We start from the raw sequence: 19,508 nt of genomic DNA on the forward strand, positions 1-19,508 counted from the left end.
ACATTTGTCTTACCCTTCTCAGGTTCAGGGATCAGGGTCTCATCTGTGGGCCTTTCCTCTGGGCTGGGAAGCTCCTGCTGCTTTGGACTGGTTGGTGTGGAAGGCCTACTATTGACACCTGATGCTCTCTCAATGGTTTTGGTCTTTTTACTGCCTGTGTCGATGGTTTGGGGTTTGCCATTTTTCGCCTTTCTGACCGAAGAGTTGTCAGGGGCTTTGGGTAACCGACTCTTTGGTATCATGCTGCTGTTGTTGCTGTCTGGGTGTGTGGGAGTCTGTTTTTTCACATCTTTGGGTTCCCTTGTTTTGGCAGTGGTAGTGTTGTCCTCCGGGTCATTCTCCAGTCCATTGACCAGGTTAACCTTATCTGAACTCTCTTTGCTCTTGTCTTTGCTGAACTTCACAGGTGACATGAGTGGTATTTTAGTAGGTGAGACCTCTTCTGACTTAACAGGCACAGAAGTTTGTTTTTCTCCTGAACCCACTCCATTCACRTCCTCAACAATAGGCTTTGTGCCTGTTTTCATCATTAAATGTTTAGGRTCAGGAGTTTTCTGTTGTTTGGAAKCAGCCACAGGCACAACCTCTGAAACATCAACCACTGAGGTTGTGTCTGGTGATACTGGGGGTTTCGATGCAGATTCTGATAATGACTTTTTGGGGATTCTCGACTTGGGGCTGTCGGTGACCTCTGTTTTTCCTGCAGTGAGTTGACCCTTTGATGTAGACGGCATAACCTCTGTTTTCTCGCCGCCATCTTTAGTTGTCCTTTGCGATGGAGCCTCACTAGAACCCCCCGACTTTCCACCATCTGTGAGACCCTTTCCCTTAGCCATGCCCAGGCCAGCTTTGGACTTGGGTCCAACAGAAGGAGATGGGCTCTTTAACCGACTGGCAACATGTCCTACTTTATCCCCTGATTTAGACGGGGTGACCTGGGGCATCCCCTGACCTCTAACCCCTGAACCCCCAGTGTTAGGCTGTGTTTTGCGTCCTGGCATGGTTGTGGTTGGAGAGGCCTCATCCAGATCTGGGGTTGGGGAACTGTCTACAGCTTTGYGCTCATGGTGGCTTAGGTCAAAGTCTGTACCCTCAGTTATCTCTCCCACAGAGATGATACAGTCATTGTTTGGTTCCTTGAGATTTACATTCACCTTTTTGAGGCTTGGCAGCCTGGAGAGAAAAGATAGAAAAATAGTGAGTAGCCCTTTCCTGCAGTCAGTGACCAAAAGCTCCCTCTTTTGCCTCATGGGTAGAATGTTATTTATATTTTATTAATAAAGATTATAAAAATGTATAAAATATTTCTATGTCAAACAGTTTGGTTATATTTCAGTCTTCTGTGATGTATATGAAGTGTAATATTGGCATGCAAACTCAAAATGGAACACATTTCACCTCTATATCTGACARGGTACAGGTGTCTTCTTTTTTTAAGCCCATAACCATGTGTGTGAGGTGTACACTTTTGTTTTAAAGTAGATTTGTTTAAGACTACCAAGAATCACTCTGCGTGATCCTGATTTAGCCCACTGCAGTAAAAGGTTAACTTTGAGGGGAGGAGGGGAAAACTATTTAGTGTGCAGAATAAACTTGTCACCACAAACAGGTGTGCTTGTTAAACTCAGGTAACATGACATTGATGCTACCTGATTTATACATTCAACTTTAAAATATATAAACACATTCTTCAGATTAAAAAAAACAGCCTTTAGCAACASCCATAAGTGCAAATTGAAACTGAAATAAATCTTTCTGCTCTGTGTAACTTGACAAAACAGATTTTTCTAAACTGCTCTTAATTAAAACGTCCAGCAARGCAGAACATCCCCTCGGGTATCAGTAGAACAGTAGAAATTTGATTCCATTGAGGTACAGTATAACAATAGTTTTAATCTAAAAACAGGCTATTCCACCTGAATAGGATACAACTAAATACATATTCCTTGTGACAATACTACATCTGAAAGATGGATATCAGAATGGCATGTCTTACTTTTATCAGCATTGTATTGTTTCTATTCAGTAACCCTTTTAGTCAAACAAAGTGAGTGACTTGTGGTCACCTTCAGAGTGAGTAACTTTTGTCATGAGTCATCTTTCAGGATGGAAATAACGCCTGAAGTAAACCCAGCCCAGTGGTCACAGATGTGTATTCCACATTGGTTTAAAGTAATTTCATTGAAATGACGTGGAAGCAATGTTGAATGAACCAATGAGTGCCCAGTTTGAGATGCCCTCCATTTTGATTGAAATATAACAACAACTCATATGAACAAACTATTTTTTTCTTTTCTTTCAGTGATTTTAATTAGCAGGTTACATCTCATGCAATATATATTATATTTATCTTTATCTACGATGAATGTTCTGTTCACAAACTTCTGCTTACTCCAGTAAAGTGGCCTCCAAAATAACTAGTGTGAAATGTTACAGTAAAATTACAGTTGTTTTAAGACAATCTTGGTTGGGCTGAACATTTATGATATTTTCCTGTGCCAGAGGACACAGTTAACAATCTTAACCATATTGTTAAGATAATAGGCTTTGCATCAGTGGTACAAATGTAGGATCTTAATTTGATCACTCTTTTGTTGCTGAGAATGTTCCTGCACAGCAGCAAATGCAAACCTGTAGTGTATTTGAGGTATYAAAAGGCTTCTAAAGTTTGGAATTTCCACTTWAAAATGTCAGACTTGATTTGCCCTACCAAAAATGTAAATTCATTATAATCCACATAATAATTKATATTTCCTGTTGCTGCAGGATTATTTTCCTGCTGTAGCAAACTGGCTCAAATWAAGATCCTACATCTGAAGCTGTCATGGTCGTTGCTAGCATAATTTAACAAAATTCTTATTAGCTTGGTAAAAGGAACAGTTGCTCATGAGTTTACTTGTTGCATTATTCAAATAACTGCTGCATCATGATTTATAGTATACTACAATATTGAAATGGTTCCCCTGATTTTTTTTTCTTGCTCAACAGCAGACTCTTAACAATTTAGGGTAGCCTATTGACTCGGATGTAAAGACTGACTGACTGTGCACAGTATATTGTGACGAATACATAAGATATTGTTGTACTGTATAGTCAATGGCCTACCGTACATACAGTAGTCTTGTCAGTATCATTCAGTCAAAGTAAAGTATTAGTACTGTAGGTGAACATTTTAATGACGCAGGAGTTTTTCAGCTGTGTAACCAACTGTTCTTATTGTTCTCCTTTGGCACAAAAAGACATGGGAATACACAGGTTAGGTTGCACACCTCTCTCTCTCTGTCTCCATCTCAAGGATCAAAGTGCTCATTAAAAAGACTCCCAAAAAAGTGAAATAAAGACACTTACAGTTTCACCTCAGACTTCTGAGGAATCTTTGAAGCCAAGTCTACGATGTCATTCTTTTCCAGCTCTCTCTCTGTCTGCTCATCCCCATCAAAACTGGGCTCAGGGCTCACATACACCTTCTTAGTGAAAAGCTTCTCACTGTGGGACAGTTTCACACTCCTGCGCTTTTCCTCTTTGCTCAGGGTAGTCTGATACTCTAGAGGGGGGCTGCACTCGGAGTCTGTGGCTGGACTGGTCGCCTCTGGCCGGGCTGTGTTTGTTTCGGAGTCCTTGGAGACCGGTGCTGTGGATACAGRCAGCTCTGGCTCTCTGCCACCGGATACCGCTGAAAGGGTTACAGTGGCCAGGACACTGGCAGTATCAGTGTACTCCACAGGGGCCACAGTCACAGGTATGGGCTCTTCTCCCAGGTGTMTTTCCACCCACACAGGTTTGTGTAGCTTCGCAGGTGAGTCCCGCCTCGTCCCCTCTCCCCCAGGTAACGTCATCTGGCTGGGGGGAGCTGTTTCAGCCAAGCTGATGCTGGTGGGTTTCAGAGCCCTTCTCCTGTTCTTCTTCCCCATGGCTGGGCTGTTCTCTCCCTCCTCACCCTCTGGCTGTGGGTCTGAGGAGGACGGGGTGTGAGACTGAGAGCCTAGAGTCACTCCCAGCAGGTAACTCCCCTTCCCTCCAACAGATGTTTTCAGAGAGGTCTTTTTAGACTCGATGCCGAGAGAGATGACGTCAGTCTTAAGGTGAGATTGAGAGAGCTCAAACGACCTGAGGGTGTTTTGGATCACTGGGCCGCCCCACTCCAACCCCTCTCCGTCTTTCACAGTGGTTTGTTCCTTCAGATATACCTGCAGCCTCCTGCTCACCTCCTCCACCACGTCCTTAGTGAGGCCGAGCTCTGGGGCTTGCTCTGCTCCGGAGGGGGACAAGTTCGTGGGAGTCAGATTCCCAGAATTCCTGTCTGCCTCTCCGTCTGACTCTGCTTCCGCCCGGCTGATCCTGCACACCTGCACCTCCCTCACGCTGCCCCGGCCGCTGCTGTCACTGTCTGCAAACGGCAGGTCCTCTGTGTCCGCCACCACCAGAGAGGCTTGGAAGGATGTACTAGGGCTYGAGCTGCTACTGAACACTGACCCCTTCGCTTGGAGTTCCGACAGACTCTCCAGCACTGGCCCAGCTCCCGCTTCCACTACCTCCCCCTCTTTCTGGGTAGTGGTGGTCCTCGGCCCGTCCTTCTGGTGGGGGGAGAGAGGAGAACCAGGGGACGAGGGAGAGATGGGAGAGCCAGGACCCAGCCAGGATCCATCCTCTGAGCCTACTGAGAGTGAACCACTCCGGCTCTTCTTCTTCTTGGTGGAAAATAAACTGCTGATGCGGTTAAACATTCCCTCCGAGCTCTGGGAGGAGACAGAGAGACAAAAAAATGAAAAATAAATACCCAGATGGAGAACAGACACACCTGTTGTTTTTGGCACAGCTATACAAATAGCCAGAGGTTGGGTCTCATCTCACTTCTTTCAGTCCTTGATATAATTTAGTACATTTACCCTAATATCCTTAACTATAACCTCGAAGATTAGGTAAATATTCTTGTCAAAATCAAACACCAGCCAAGCTGAATAGTGAAGATGTCTTTCTACTAACAGCCAGGTTGAACATGATCAGGTTGCTACAGCACCTGGGTAATGACAACATTGGAAGGATAGAACATTACAGGAACATTTCTGCGATGCCCACAAGTCAGTAACCACAGGTATTAAAACCCACTGCGGGATAGGTGGAATGAGAACCAACGAGGCAAACTAGGAATGGGAGGGTCATCAAATAATACTAGTTTGTAATAAGATCTATACAGTATCATTGGATTAAATATCATATCTAAAAGCAAATACAATATATTTCTGTCTTATTCAAACTATACTTAGCCAGGTAAGTCAATAACGACATGGTCTGCTTGTTTCATTTAGCCAGGATAGTCCATTCAGTAACACTTGCCACTGTTTTCCAGGGAGACCTGGGTTCCATCGAATCAATAAAACATAAGCAGCACATAAAAGTTGACTAGATAAAAACACAGGTGACACAGTAGCATACATAGAAAAGCACAGCACACTCTGTCTGTTTCCTAGTACAGGCTGGAACAGGATACAGATCATAACAAAAGATAATACACACTAACACAAAAAAAGGAGATCGCTGCATACCATTTTAGTGACACTTGCTGGGATTTAACCGGTAGATTTCCTTTCTTTAGAATCCCAACATACTGACCATATACTGCACCACTCCAGCCCAGTTGACTACTCGCATATCAGCTGCAAAAAGTTKATGTTTATCAGCTTTCTACTTCCTGCTAAGCTGGGATAAGAGCCATAACGCCGCCAAATCCAACGATGTGGGGGAAAAAATGACCTTCACAGAGAGACCGACAGTCTGTGTGTGATGTATGTGTGTATCTGTATATGTCTAGCCTTGAGTAGACTATCAAACAAACTACAGTACATCGCTTCAGGGCATAAATCAATTTGTACTGCCAAGTACAGTGCAGCATATAGGCTATTGTGAAAGAGCTTTCACAGAGCAAACAACTCACAGGAATGAATGATCCAATGAGAATATATGGACACGGATGTCTGCCTAACAACCCCACCCTTCCTTCCTCAATCAAACTAAGCAAGTAAGTAGTCTGGAAACCTCTTTATCAATATAATAATACCATAGACATGAGAGCTATGGTATTATTACTTTCAGTTGGACTGAGACAAGGAAATAATACATCTCCTGTGGTTGTACGTAACACAGTATGGACATTTGCATACTTGCAAATCGCAGCATGTTTCAGTTGTGTACAGTATAAATGTTTTGACCAACACTGACACATGCAAGGACACACATTTTGACCCTTTCCCTCTAAATTGACACAAGTTGAATGATTTGCTGGTATTGTTTCATATGGACCTGTGCACATCCTTCATTCAGTAGTCAAAATGGTTTAACAGAGAAGAGTCTGGATCTCAACAGGACTTTTACCTAATACAAAATCCTGTTGAAACAGAGCTCATTGTTCCTTTGTTTCCAAATGGCCTCAGACAGGTCAGGAAACACATGAAAGGAGAAACCACAGACTTTGTGGTTACAGTACTGTACTCCAGTTTATGTTCCAAATTGTATGCCTGGCATAGAAATAAAAGTCTACCCCAGTAACCAGGTTTCCAGGAAAAACCTAATTCTTCTTGAATGGCTGAACGTGCTCAATTATGTACTTGTAAAAGTTGGATGAATATTAATAGAACACAGAGTGAATCCTACCCCATGAATTACTCCAGGTTGGAGAACAGGTTMGACAAGTCTGTGACAATGGAGAATAACACAGTAAGAAATTCAATCCGAAAGAATCATTTCTAGCATGCCATTTCACCTAGGATATGTATGACATCTTTGAATTTTACCCTTCGCCCCTTAATGATTTGTATGCAATTTGACAGGATGCTGAAAAAGAGCAATCAGTCTTACATTCATCTCAATACCTCCAGGCATTGAAGAAAATGCTCATATAGATTGTTATTCCAAACCCAAATATTGCGTAATGCAAAGCTTTAGTATAAACGGAGTCATAAACTTATATTGAGGGGTCTGTCTGAAGAATTTCAGTTGCTGCATAAAATGTTTACGGGCAGTTAAAATCCAATTACACTACAGGTGTAAATGACACAATCTGTGCAAATGTGCAAATGACACAATCAATATGAATTTCCTTGGACATTGTAAAGACATTCTGCGGAGGATTTGTGTGTCTGGAATGCGTCCTATAACCACACTACCTCTCCTGCAGCTGATGCCCTGCAAAGTGAGTCAATACTGCCCTCCTACGCAKCCTTTTTATATGACTTATCAGCCAGGCTCAGTGCAAGCAGTAACAATCAGTAGTATGGGGTAAATGTCTCTAAGCTAGGAGACAGATTCTGTCACTCTCAAAWGATTTTTTATCAAGTGTTATCAAGTGGGTTGGATATTAATCTAACCTCTCTGAAAGTCCTCTATGTTTGACACGTACTTTGGACAATTGTAGAACTATGGTAAACATGTATGGTACAGTATGATTAGCCACTATGTATACTATAGTCACATTTCATCATTCATCTCAACATCACTCTTAGATGAGTCTGTCCTAAGGCTAGCTGGCGCCATTGGCGTCGGCTAAAGGGGATCCTAATAAATTAAATWAAAAAATCCTAAAGGAGTCCAGATTGTCCTCACAGAAGGTAAAGAGGGGGTGGTTTGAAAGTACAATAATTCAGATACAGTATATAATGGATATTTCCTGATTAGTTCTCCACAACACAAAAGAGTACTCCTATTGTACTCTACTATATTGTGACCTATTGTACCTTATTTCTGGACTTGGTGGGGCTGAGGCTGTTGAAGGCTGACATGTCGAAGCTGAACATAGAGGTAGCGTCCCTGTCTCTCTCCGTCCTGGTGCTGTTGACGCTGTACTCTGTCGACACACTCAGTTGATCAAAACTCCTGTCACAGAGAGAGAAAGATAGGTACTGTTAGGCTTAGAGCAGGCAGATCTTCTCACCCATTACCACTGATAACATGTAACTTTGTTCCTATCATCCTACTCGCTCAGCCTCTCTTTCTTTTCTTTCATATCCTTATCCTTTGACCCACAATCTGTCACACACATTCACAGACCCATGGCATGGCTGATTGTCCCACCCACCCATATGTTGTTGTTATCACATTAATGTTATATGACCTTGTCAAAATGAAAGGTACAAAAGTCCTGTCACCTCCCATGACTGCTTGACCCTCTGAAAATAACATCACCTGTAAAACAGAAAAGTATGGTTTTCTTAAACATCAACTTATCCAAGAACAAAACGACAACCCTTGTGTTTACTGTTTCAACTATGGCATCTGTTGTTCTCTTCACACACTGTGTACATACATGTACTGCAGTGCAGGAACAAACACAACCAAAAACATTTCCTGCCTCCAAATGAGGTGAGTCCATTAGAGCATTAATTGTAAGTGTTGACACCTTCATCATGCTCGGCAGACGACAACAACAACAATTATAGCAGAGAGAAATGGGACACTGGTCAGACGACATTCACTCCACACGGCTTAGTCACACCAATGTGTGTGTGCAGCAGTTAGAATAGACAGCGTGGATTCTGGGACATGCGTGTGAAGAGGCACTGGTCTGCTTTCAGGAGGTTTTGCCTGTCATCACTATACCCAAAGGCTTTTAAGTAGACTCTGTGTTGTCAACAGAAGCAGTTAGGCTAGCTCACCCACTGTGGCGTCCCATAATAGTGAGCTATGGTCATCACTCCCCGAATGCAGAATGGTCAACAGCATTCCTCTGTAGATACTGTAGATACGTGTGCAACACCAGGGGATGTTTTAAGAGGGGTGAAATGTTCCGAAATAATTAGGCTAGCTCACCCACTGTGGCGTCCCATAATAGTGAGCTATGGTAATCACTCCCCGAATGCAGAATGGTCAACCGCATTCCATTGTAGATACGTGTGCAACATCAGGGGTGTTTTAAGAGGAGTGAAATGTTCAGAAATAATTCAGCAATGTTGAAGATTAATCCAGTACCTAGAGAAACACTTTTCACATCAATCAATACGATAATGGTCTACACTATTCACTTACATTTTTATCTTCTACGTTCGGGAAGTTTCAGCCACCTAAACCCTTGCCAAGTGAAAATGGCTGGTCATGTGATTTTTTCACCACAAGAGGGCGCTATGTTTGTTCCAAGATAGCTGGTATCACTGACCAGCATCTTCTGGCTTTATTATACCATCTATACCATCAGATTACATTTTCCTGACTTCAAAGTTGACTGATGAGTAATACAGAATAATAATAAAACATCATACTGCCATTCTACAGAATCTAATGTTTCCCCATGACATATGTTTAGTTACCCTGGTCACGCCAACTTTGCCAACACTTTGAAGCCAGTCTCTTTTGTTAATGATTTACTGGTACAGTGACGTTGGGTAAACTGTGCAGAAAGGTGTGCTACAACATTCAGTCTATGAGCCATGAATTGGGAATGAACCAGGGATGTTTTTAATTCATGAGACATCATGCATGAATGGTGTTGATTATTAATTTGTTTTCTGCAAAATTATGCTGAGTTTGCAAGACTTCCACGGAGGAAGCATCCAGCGCAGATGCATTCTCTTCGCGTCTACGTGAAGACGTCTGGCAGAGCATGATATCTCACATACACGGCTTGATATGAAAAGATCTGAAAGGATGACAATACATATGAATGCTAATTGCTTTCATTAGTTAAATAATGCATATTCACTATTCATTACATAGGCCTATCCAATGCAACAATGATGCACTCTAAGTTAATTTAAAGACCACAGAAACCATTAATAATTTTGCAGTTTGCAGACTCTTGACACAAAGCCAAGGCCCAAACCAACCAGCTCCAACCTGCATGGAGTCTTTCTCTGTTACATTTACATTTTAGTCATTTAGCAGACGCTCTTATCCAGAGCAACTTACAGTTAGCGCATTATTCTTAAGATAGCTAGGAGGGACAACCACATATCACAAGCATAGAAAGTACATTCTTCCTCAATAATGTAGCTGTCAGTAGAATCAGAGATAGAAGGGGGAGAGGGGTGTCAAGTGCAAGTGCTGGTTAAGTGTTCATTTCTAATTAATTTGATTTAAAAAATGCGGGGGGGGGGGGGGGGTCAGTGAGGAATAAGGTTTAAGATACTGCTTGAGGAGTATTTTTTCAGATGTTTTCGGGAGATGGGCAGGGACTCTGCTGTCCTAGCTTCAGGGGGAAGCTGATTCCACCATTGGTGTGCCAGGACAGAGAAGAGCTTGGACTGGGCTGAGCGGGAGCAGACCTTCTGTAGGGGTGGGAGGGCCAAGAGACCTGAGGTGGCAGAACGGAGTGCTCGGTTTGGAGTGTAGGGTTTGAGCATAGCCTGAAGGTAGGGAGGGGCAGTTCCTCTTGTAACGCCATGCCAACTGATGTCACCCACACAGTACAGAGCTGTGGAGATAGCGCGTCTTCAGATCAGGCACAATTTTGCATAACAAGAGGAACCGGGTAGACTCGTAGGAAAAAAATGTGCTTTCTAAAACCGGATGTCCCATAGGAGAACCCTTTGAAAAACCCTTGTTGGTTCAAGGTAGAACCCTTTTGGCTTCCATGTAGAACCCTTTCCACAGAGGGTCCTACATGGAACCCAAAATGGTTCTACCTGGAACCAAAAAGGGTTATCCTATGGGGACAGCAGAAGAAGCTATTTGGAACATAGTTTTCTAAGAGTGTAACATTAACAGTTTGAATAAGCTTTCCTGTAACACTAGCATTAATGTAACTGTTGTACAATGTTTTAGACATAATGGAAGTTCAATGAACTGTTGTGCAATACCTTTGGTCACTCCCACTAGTTTTCTGGGCATGTTCACACGATACACTTACAATGGCAACACAGCACAGCTGTTTTGTCAAAAAGGCAGTGTATCACGCATGCACACACACACACACTGGACAGCTTGGCACAGCTTGCAGCTTGGCACAGTGCGATGCCATGACAATGCCAACTTGCCTAGGTTTTCAAAACAGTCACATGAATCGCATCACTCATCACACAGAAACAAACACACAAACATGTTTTAATAAACATACGTATGTAAAAAACAACTGGACCCTGTGGGACTTCATAAAGTCAAACAAGGGATGGAGGGAAGTCAAGGCCTCAAACACTATTCTACAAGTTATGAGTGGGGCTGGCTGGGTGACTCACCAGTGGCTATTGGTGAAAGATACGTTTGTTTTTGCCAGGCCCAATCTAATGCAAACTCCAAAACACTCTTAAACGCCTCTGGTTTGGACAGCAGCTTACAATGGTAGCTGAATGATGCATGTGTTTACGTTTAATAGACAGAGAATATGAACATTAAACATTATATAGCACTCTGTGCTAGCATACTGTACATTACGCAACTATGTATAGTTTAGCAGAAAGCTGAAAGACAGAGCTTTGGTCCAGAATAGCAATGTACTATATGAGTTTCAGGGCTCCAGACTAACTTTTTCAGTTGGTTGCACCAGCCCATGATTTGATGACACCAATTATTTTTTGCTATGCTTTATTAAGAGGTTTAATAGACTTCTGAAGTGGCATTCAATGTCATGATTCAAGATATTTTGAGGTGCAACCTAAAATCCAGGGAATTTTCCTGGGAGGTTTTAATAACGTTCTGAGAATGGAAATTACAGGTTATTTGAAGGTAATTAAATAATGTTCTGAGAACATGTTTCAATAAGACTTTTAACAAAGCACAGGCTCTGTCGCAGCCGGCCGCAACCGGGAGATCCGTGGGGCGACGCACAATTGGCATAGCGTCGTCCGGGTTAGGGAGGGTTTGGCCGGTAGGGAGGGTTTGGCCGGTAGGGATATCCTTGTCTCAGTATGTAAAAAATGTAATAAAATGTATGCACTCTACTGTAAGTCGCTCTGGATAAGAGCGTCTGCTCTTGGCCGGTAGGGATATCCTTGTCTCAGTATGTAAAAAATGTAATAAAAATGTATGCACTCTACTGTAAGTCGCTCTGGATAAGAGCGTCTGCTAAATGACTAAAATGTAAATGTAAACAACACTGCTAGCTTAGTTTGGGTTAACTGTTTTGAACTCAAAGCACAGATAGGACACATAGAAATGTATTTGCTTGGGCATTAATCATGCAAACACATTTATTTTTTATTGTGGCATGTGAGATTCAAACCTATGATCTTCTTCTGTTCTCTATCCATGGAATAAGTCCACTGCTCCACCAGGATGGGGCTACCATGCCATGTTTTTATAACTCATACAAAGCTGTTTATTTCAGTCTATTCAAACAGACCCTATTTCAAAGGAAACAAGCGCTCATTAAGACCAGGTGTGGCCAATGTGTGGGCGCGGCAAACACAGCTGAACACACTTAACAACATAGAGGATAGAGAGAGTTTTGTTGATGCTGAGAACAGTGTACAGTATATGTTTTTAAATTAAAAAAATTTAACCCCGAACATTACGGAAGTTTTCTTGTTTTTTTTTAATGGAAAGTTTTCTTAATGTTCTCAGAACAATTTGAGAACATTACTCTAAATAGAACCATGAAGAAACCTGTAGTAAACGTACCCACAGAAGAACGTTGTTTCTTAACTTTCTTAGAACAATTTGAGAACATGACTTTAGATAGAACCATGAGGAAACCTGTAGGAAACGTTGTACTGAAATATTGAAATTCTCACAGAAGAACATTGTTTCTTTACGTTCTCTGAAATATTTGAGAATATTCCCAATGTCAAAGAAGTTGGAGAACGTTCTTAGAACATTACCAAAATTGTATAAAATGTAACCATGTTTGAACGTTTAGGAAACGTTCTGTTAAAGTAATGAAATAACAAGAAAATGCCATTATTTTCTCAAGTTCCTTCAATGTGCTGAGAATGTTCCAAAGCCAAGCAACTATCCTGCAAAATAACTGTAGGACAACCACACTCTCACCAAGCTATAAGAAACATATGTTTCTCAGAACATTATGTGCTAGCTGGGTAGCTAGATAATTAACTCTAAACATAATACCCACTGCTGGTCGCCATGTAATAATTTAACAGTAAATGTAATGTCCTACAAATACTTCTCAAAGCCATATCAAATATCTTAGTTGTAAAATAATTGCTATAGAGCTCAATATTAAATTATACCTACAGAAAGCTGAGAATATTCTCTCTTCAACAGTGACAACATAAGTTGCCTCCAAAGCTATGTTTTCCCCGCAGTTGGATTTTGAAATGTTATAGCCTACAATCAGATTATTTATTTTTTTTATCCTAGAGCGAGTGGGGAGAGGGAGTGTGGTTTGATCATCACAGAAGTAAACTCCAGTGAAACAGGTACAGGGGCAGCGGAGCAACTTTCATTACAGTAAAGAATGAGGATAATGCACAGTACTGTTTGACCAAATCCTAGCCAAATCCTAGCCTAAAATACAGGACGTTTAGAGTGAGGTGAGCATGTAGAATGTGCAGCTCAGTCCGATGCGACTAATAAAAAATGTTACTCGCACAGTTAGGACTTAATTGTCACAGTCACAGTTGAGTGATTTCTGACAGAATTGAAGCAATACAACAGTTCTTGGGATAACTGTTGGCGGCAGAGAAATTAGACTGGTTCTTAGTAAAACCAAGGGGGAAGGGCTAGGAAACACATCTCGTTCAAACAGGCAGGTCTGTATGTTGCAATAAGTCCTGTATTCACTGCAGCACAACAAAGATAGCTTTATTTCCCCAGAAGATGACTGGTGTCAGCGTGATCCCTAGGTCTTTATTGAATACCACTCTGTGTGTCTGTGTGTATACAGTACGTACGGTATGTGATTTTGTCTTTGTATATACAGTGCGTGTGTTCAGGGGGGGTGAGGTTCAAAGCAGGGTTATGTTTGCATTATTGTCCTCTAGAAAGACTGTGTTTGCCCAAAAGAAGCTAGAATACTTATTGACTTCTAACCAGTCCCCTCAAACAACAGAAACACTCCCTCACTCCACACACGCCATCACACATTACATGAATATCCTGCTACTGTGCATGGTTTGCAGAATGATAGGAACTGTATTGACAGGGTCAATAGTCTTTCGAAAGTCATGCGCACACACACACACAGACACACACACACACATGCACAAATAACAGGATGTGCAGCACACGCACACACACCTATAATACGCTGGCCCAGATCGCATTGCATTGGCTTTGGATGTAAAAATAACAAGAGCTACACCTTTTATGTTAAGTGCTATATTCCAAAGTCAGATCATTGTCACATGCCACCAGCTAATCTGGCATTTTAACTAGCTAAAGCTGAATCTGGGTCAGTTGTAACATTTTGTATGTCTAGTCTCAGACAGTACCAGCCACATTCCATTGACTGGACTGAAAACAGACCAATAGACCAACAGGTTATCTAAACTTCAACTTTGCAGGTGACAGTCACTTATTCTCGTCTAGTTGAACCTGGAGCACCAAATTGCTGCATACATACTGTAGAGACAGACTGCATTCACACCCCCTCGCCTTGTTTATAACAGGCACAAACATGCGTCCTCTGTCTTGTGCTGATTGTGCCCACGTTTTCAGAAAAGCGTCTACACATGGTATTAAGATGTGTCTCTTATCTGTCCACTGTATCCGCGTTGTGAGCAGATTTCGTAGTCTCCCCAAATGCAAAATATTTGACGGATATTTTTTCTAAATTATATTTCTTTATTTTAAGACTTGATGTCATAAGTCAGTAGTGCGCCACCACCTGTCAAGGATTTTAGATGGGATAATGATAAATGGTTAAATGGTTTCACTGCCCAAATCTGTCTACACCTGCAAAATATCCAGACACAATGTGTGCTCGACTACTTCCTGGGGAGGCCAGGAAGATCTGATCACAATCAGATCACAATGCATCTTTTAAACGTCTACAGCTGTCTAAAAATGTGGGGACAATCAGAATGTGGACAAGACCAGGGCAAAGGATACATGTTAGATTCAGGTATAAACGGGGCTCCTGATGTTACTCTAGAATGGAAACAATGAAGCCAGGTGTGATGGAGGATCTTCAGCCTCAGAAGGCCTTCTTTAATTATCATATCAATCAAAGACAGAAAGGCCTGTCTCAAAGTGGAGAAAACACTCCCTGTCAATAACACCCAGTCAAGGATTCACATAAGCCCACGCACACACGAGAGTCACCTGAGTCACAGCAAAGCTGGATACTTTCCATGTTTTACAGTCCCTTATCTAGGCATCAGGAGCAGCAACACTTTTGAGGGCTGGGCTGGGGAAATGTAACCACTCTGAAATGTAACCACTCTGAATGAACACACACACACACATTTGTTTTACTATCCTTGTGGGGACCATCCTATTTTCCCTAACCCCTAAACCTTAACCCTAACTCCTTACCCTAACCCTAATTCTAACCCTAAACCTAAAATAGTATTTTGCGAAATGTCCCCACTTCTCAGACTTGTCCATGTTTTACTATCCTTGTAAAGGACTTCTGGTCACCACAAGGATAGTAAAACCAAAATCACACACACAATTTGCTACGATGTTCCCAATCCCCTGCGTATGCCAACACCTTGCATAGTATTGTAGAGAGTGACAGCTAGGTCAGCTGCCTATGTGTCAAAACAAAAGTTTAACTTACAAATGTGTGTGTAATGGCATGGTGTTGTACACATCCACTGAAGTAGTCTCATAGGCCTATGCTTATTATCTTGTGAATATAAGTCACGGATTGCACTGAGAAGGATTGCGCGTCCCTGTCTTGCTCAAGGGCTGCACCCAAACCCCTGTCATGGAACTTGCATAGCCACGGTGCAGGGAGGCAGGTTAAATCCCCATCTAAGAAAGCAATTTTACAGACCATTATTATAACCTAACAGGACTAGCCACTAGTTTGTATGAGGTGAACAAGTGGTAGCCTAAGTTAGTGGTATAGCTGAGCCTAATGCATAGCCTACAGCATAACGGACACTATGCCCCTGTTTTGGGATAACATCCTTGAACATCCTTGAAAACATCCTTGAAAACATCACCGATAGATGGATACGTGTAAGGAGATTTTACGCTAGGCTACCAACCAAGTCATGTCAGATAAGTGATTATTTCTTTATTGATCATTGATCTAATAGATCAATATTTAGATCAATGATTATTTCAAGAAAAGGAGAATCCATCCAGTCTGAAGTTGCCAGGGGGAAACTTGGTGTGTGTGTGTGTGTGTGTATGAGTGCGTGTGTGTGCAGCGACGCCTGTTTAAACAAGTGTATTAGATCATTAGATTGATGACCATTTGTCTGTTTTGCCCCTATGTTTTACCCCCCCATACACACACAGATGCATACACACACAACCCACCCATCTCTACCTATATAACTACACATACTCAAAATACCTCATCCAAGTCCATGTGGTTCCTCCTTCTGAAAAGACCAGGGTTGGGGAGTATTGGATTACAAAAAAACGGTAACTGTAATCCGTTATGTTACCAGCAAAAATATGGTAATCAGATTACAAATACTTTTGAAAAACTAGATGATTACTTTGAGGATTACTTTAAAATTCAGAAAGGATGTTTGCAAAACAAAATCTTTGACACTTAAGTTTGTGACACCTGAGCGAGTCTGACCACAAGTCAGAGACCACTATGATGACACACCAGATGTGTTTGATGGATAGCGGGAAAAGAGCAGGAATAGGCTTTTGTAGGCTACAGTCCAAGCTATGTCTTCCAATGGTGCGACTGCTGTCAGCATCCAAAGATTATCCAACTTGAATTAACGCTTGGAGGTAAGGATGACAGCAGTGGTGTGGTCTARGGCGATACGGATAACACTTATTATTTATATCATAGCGCATTGATGTGAATCACACTGCTGATCTCTCATTTAGCTATTTGAGCTTTACGGATTGTGGTTGTTGTGGATGGCTGTTCACAAATCTGAATGTGTATCTGAACCCAACAATGGTTGAATTCAAGAAGTTTAAGATGCCTATCAATCACTGCTTTTGAAACTAGTAGACAGCCAGTGAGTGAAAAATGTGCTTGTGTAACAGCTGCATGGTGCGGATCCAAGCCTATGGAATAAAAGTTGGGCTTTAATTGCTCAATCTAATTCATGCTGATACAAGAAAAAAATCCATAGGCGTAACGGACACATGCTCAAACTTGCACACTTTTGATAGACTTAATTAAAGGGGCAATCAGTAGCTGCCACATCCATTTTTGGATTTATAAATGATATAATGTCTATGCATTGATTCTTGAAGAAGAAAACGTATAAATGCCTCATGAGTTGAGTTCAACTGTCGCACTTCATGAGAACCTAAAATATAGGCTTGTTTTAATCCAATGTTTGCAAACATTGTAAATGTAACAAACACTGTATAGCCTCATAACATGGTTAAAACAATCGTTGTTATATCATGGATGGTCAGTCCTTGCATCCATAGCTCTGTCTATTAATCTGAGAATGGTTATATTTTTACAGGCCCATTCRTCAGCTTTTTACCAAAACAGAGGCGGGGCGACCGTTTTTTTTATTGTTTTACCTGTGGATTTGCCCTTTWAAACAGCTGCATATTATCAAGATATCAAAGTGTCACCAACAAAAAGGTAAACAACAGGCCTATAGCAAATGCAGCATATGGCATTCATTTTGTAAATAGCACTTTTCAGTAGTGCTCAAAGCATGCCATTCCATGAGCGCAGCATTTATTTTTCAACTCGAATCAGTCCTCCATGACAACAAAATCATAAACAACAGAGCAGGGCTGGCTAATAAGGCCTTAGTTTTGGGGTCATGCTCAGGTAAAACAATTTGGCTAATCTATACTTCCATATTTCTAAGTCCTTTTCTTGAAGATCAAGGGGTATAACATTTATTGGAATGACTGGAATTCTGACAGACTTTGGTTTCTAATGTAAAGATATAATTTAATCTTATTATTATATGTAGTAAAAAGCGATGTGTTAGAAAATGCCTATATAACCAACCCATAACGGAAAATGTAACATCCATACATGGCTAGCTATGTAAACTTTAACATTGAATTATCCTGCAATAGATGTCATTCAATTGGTAACATACATTTTTGTCTTCTTCTAATGCCYCTTAAGGGGAAAGTAATCTAAAAGTAACAGAATGTAATCAGATTACATTACTGAGTTCTGGTAATCCAAAATTACGCTACTGATTACATAAATCAAATGTCTCTTCACTTGGCCCTAATACGCTTCCGTACATGAAACATATAAAGTAATACAACCTTTTACTTTGGATGACGATTGGTAGGGTAAAACAGGTGTACTAAGTTGAATTGAATTGACCATTGAAAAGCAAAGCCTTGATTCATTGTCTCAAAATCAAGAATTGGCCTTGACGAGATACAACAACACAACCTACAAAATACCCATCAGTGTCAGTAAAAAAACTGTAGGCTACATCCGGCCTTGTCGGCACTGTGATTGTGTCAGTGATTATGTGTTGGGGATGGAGTGATGKCTAAAGCATCCATTTTACCTGGAGGTGTAGAAAGACATCTGTCAACATAGAGAAGTGTAGGGAGAGGAAACAATGAAGACCAATAGAACAGGGACCAACATACTGTCACTCAGAGGGATAGTTGTGATATGGTAACTGTGACCTTGCTCAGTCATTGGGTTTAAATGGTTGTTAACCTTTTCTTTTCTGTATGTATTTTTAAATAAAGCATAAAGGAACTAGGCAAACAACACATTTAACCACACCCGGCCAAACAACAAAGAAATACAAAACATAGAATGCAAAACATAGAATGCCCACCCCAACTCACACCCTGACCAAACCAAAATAGAGACATAAAAAAGGAACTAAGGTCAGGGCGTGACAACTGCAGACTAGTTTTTAAGGTTTCTAGTTCTCTAGACTCCAGAACCAGTCAGCCATGACAGTTAAAGTCCAAACACATCTCCCAACCCTTTGAAAAGCACTGGGCGATATGCTTTACACATCTTGAGCTCATGGAGACTGTCCCAATGTCCACTGTCCCACTTCCTCATTCCCACTCCTCGCAACTCCTCCCTCTCACTCACTCACTCCTCCCACCCATCCCTCACTCCAACCTCACCCCATCCCCTTCCTCATTCTATCCCTCTTTTTGCTCCCTCTCTCCGACCTCACCCTCTACTCTGTCTCTACCTGCAGGGCTGTCTGTTACTCTCTCTTAATCCACTCAAACTCACACAAGCGCTCAATATGATAATGCTCAATACCTAGGACAGGACAGATAAGACTCCCCTCAACATTTGCCATGACCGATTGTGCTTTTTTATGCTTTTGACAACAGTCCTTCAATCTCTCCACTGACAGGCTTTGTGCCATATGTAAGAGTTTTACTGTTTAGGAATCCAGACTGCAATACTGTCTGTCAGTTGGGGATGATGTCAAAAGGGCTGATATGGACAGAATGGTGAATCAATGTCTTATCTAATGGTCCAAAAGTAGGAAACTATTTGTCAAAGCTTTGCTTGCTAAGTGCATTCCACTGGAGTGACTCTGATGATCTAGAGA

At 41.6% G+C, this 19,508-nt stretch overlaps 1 protein-coding gene across 2 annotated transcripts in view; it reads right to left on the reverse strand.

Moving 5' to 3' along the window:
* crybg1a (crystallin beta-gamma domain containing 1a) overlaps positions 1–19,508 on the reverse strand; it is a 48,378-nt gene that overhangs the window by 21,490 nt on the left and 7,380 nt on the right. The window contains exons 2-4 of one of the 2 annotated variants that reach the window (XM_023986369.2): positions 7,728–7,866; positions 3,349–4,736; positions 14–1,173 (exon numbers count right to left, since the gene is read on the reverse strand). In XM_023986369.2, the coding sequence (XP_023842137.1) occupies positions 14–1,173; positions 3,349–4,736; positions 7,728–7,866 (2,687 nt within the window). Of the gene's footprint in view, positions 1–13; positions 1,174–3,348; positions 4,737–5,543; positions 5,751–7,727; positions 7,867–19,508 lie in introns of those variants that run through there. The other variant, XM_023986370.2, reaches the window with a different exon arrangement.

Source organism: Salvelinus sp. IW2-2015, linkage group LG4q.2 (assembly GCF_002910315.2).
Source record: "Salvelinus sp. IW2-2015 linkage group LG4q.2, ASM291031v2, whole genome shotgun sequence".
NCBI lineage: Eukaryota > Metazoa > Chordata > Actinopteri > Salmoniformes > Salmonidae > Salvelinus > Salvelinus sp. IW2-2015.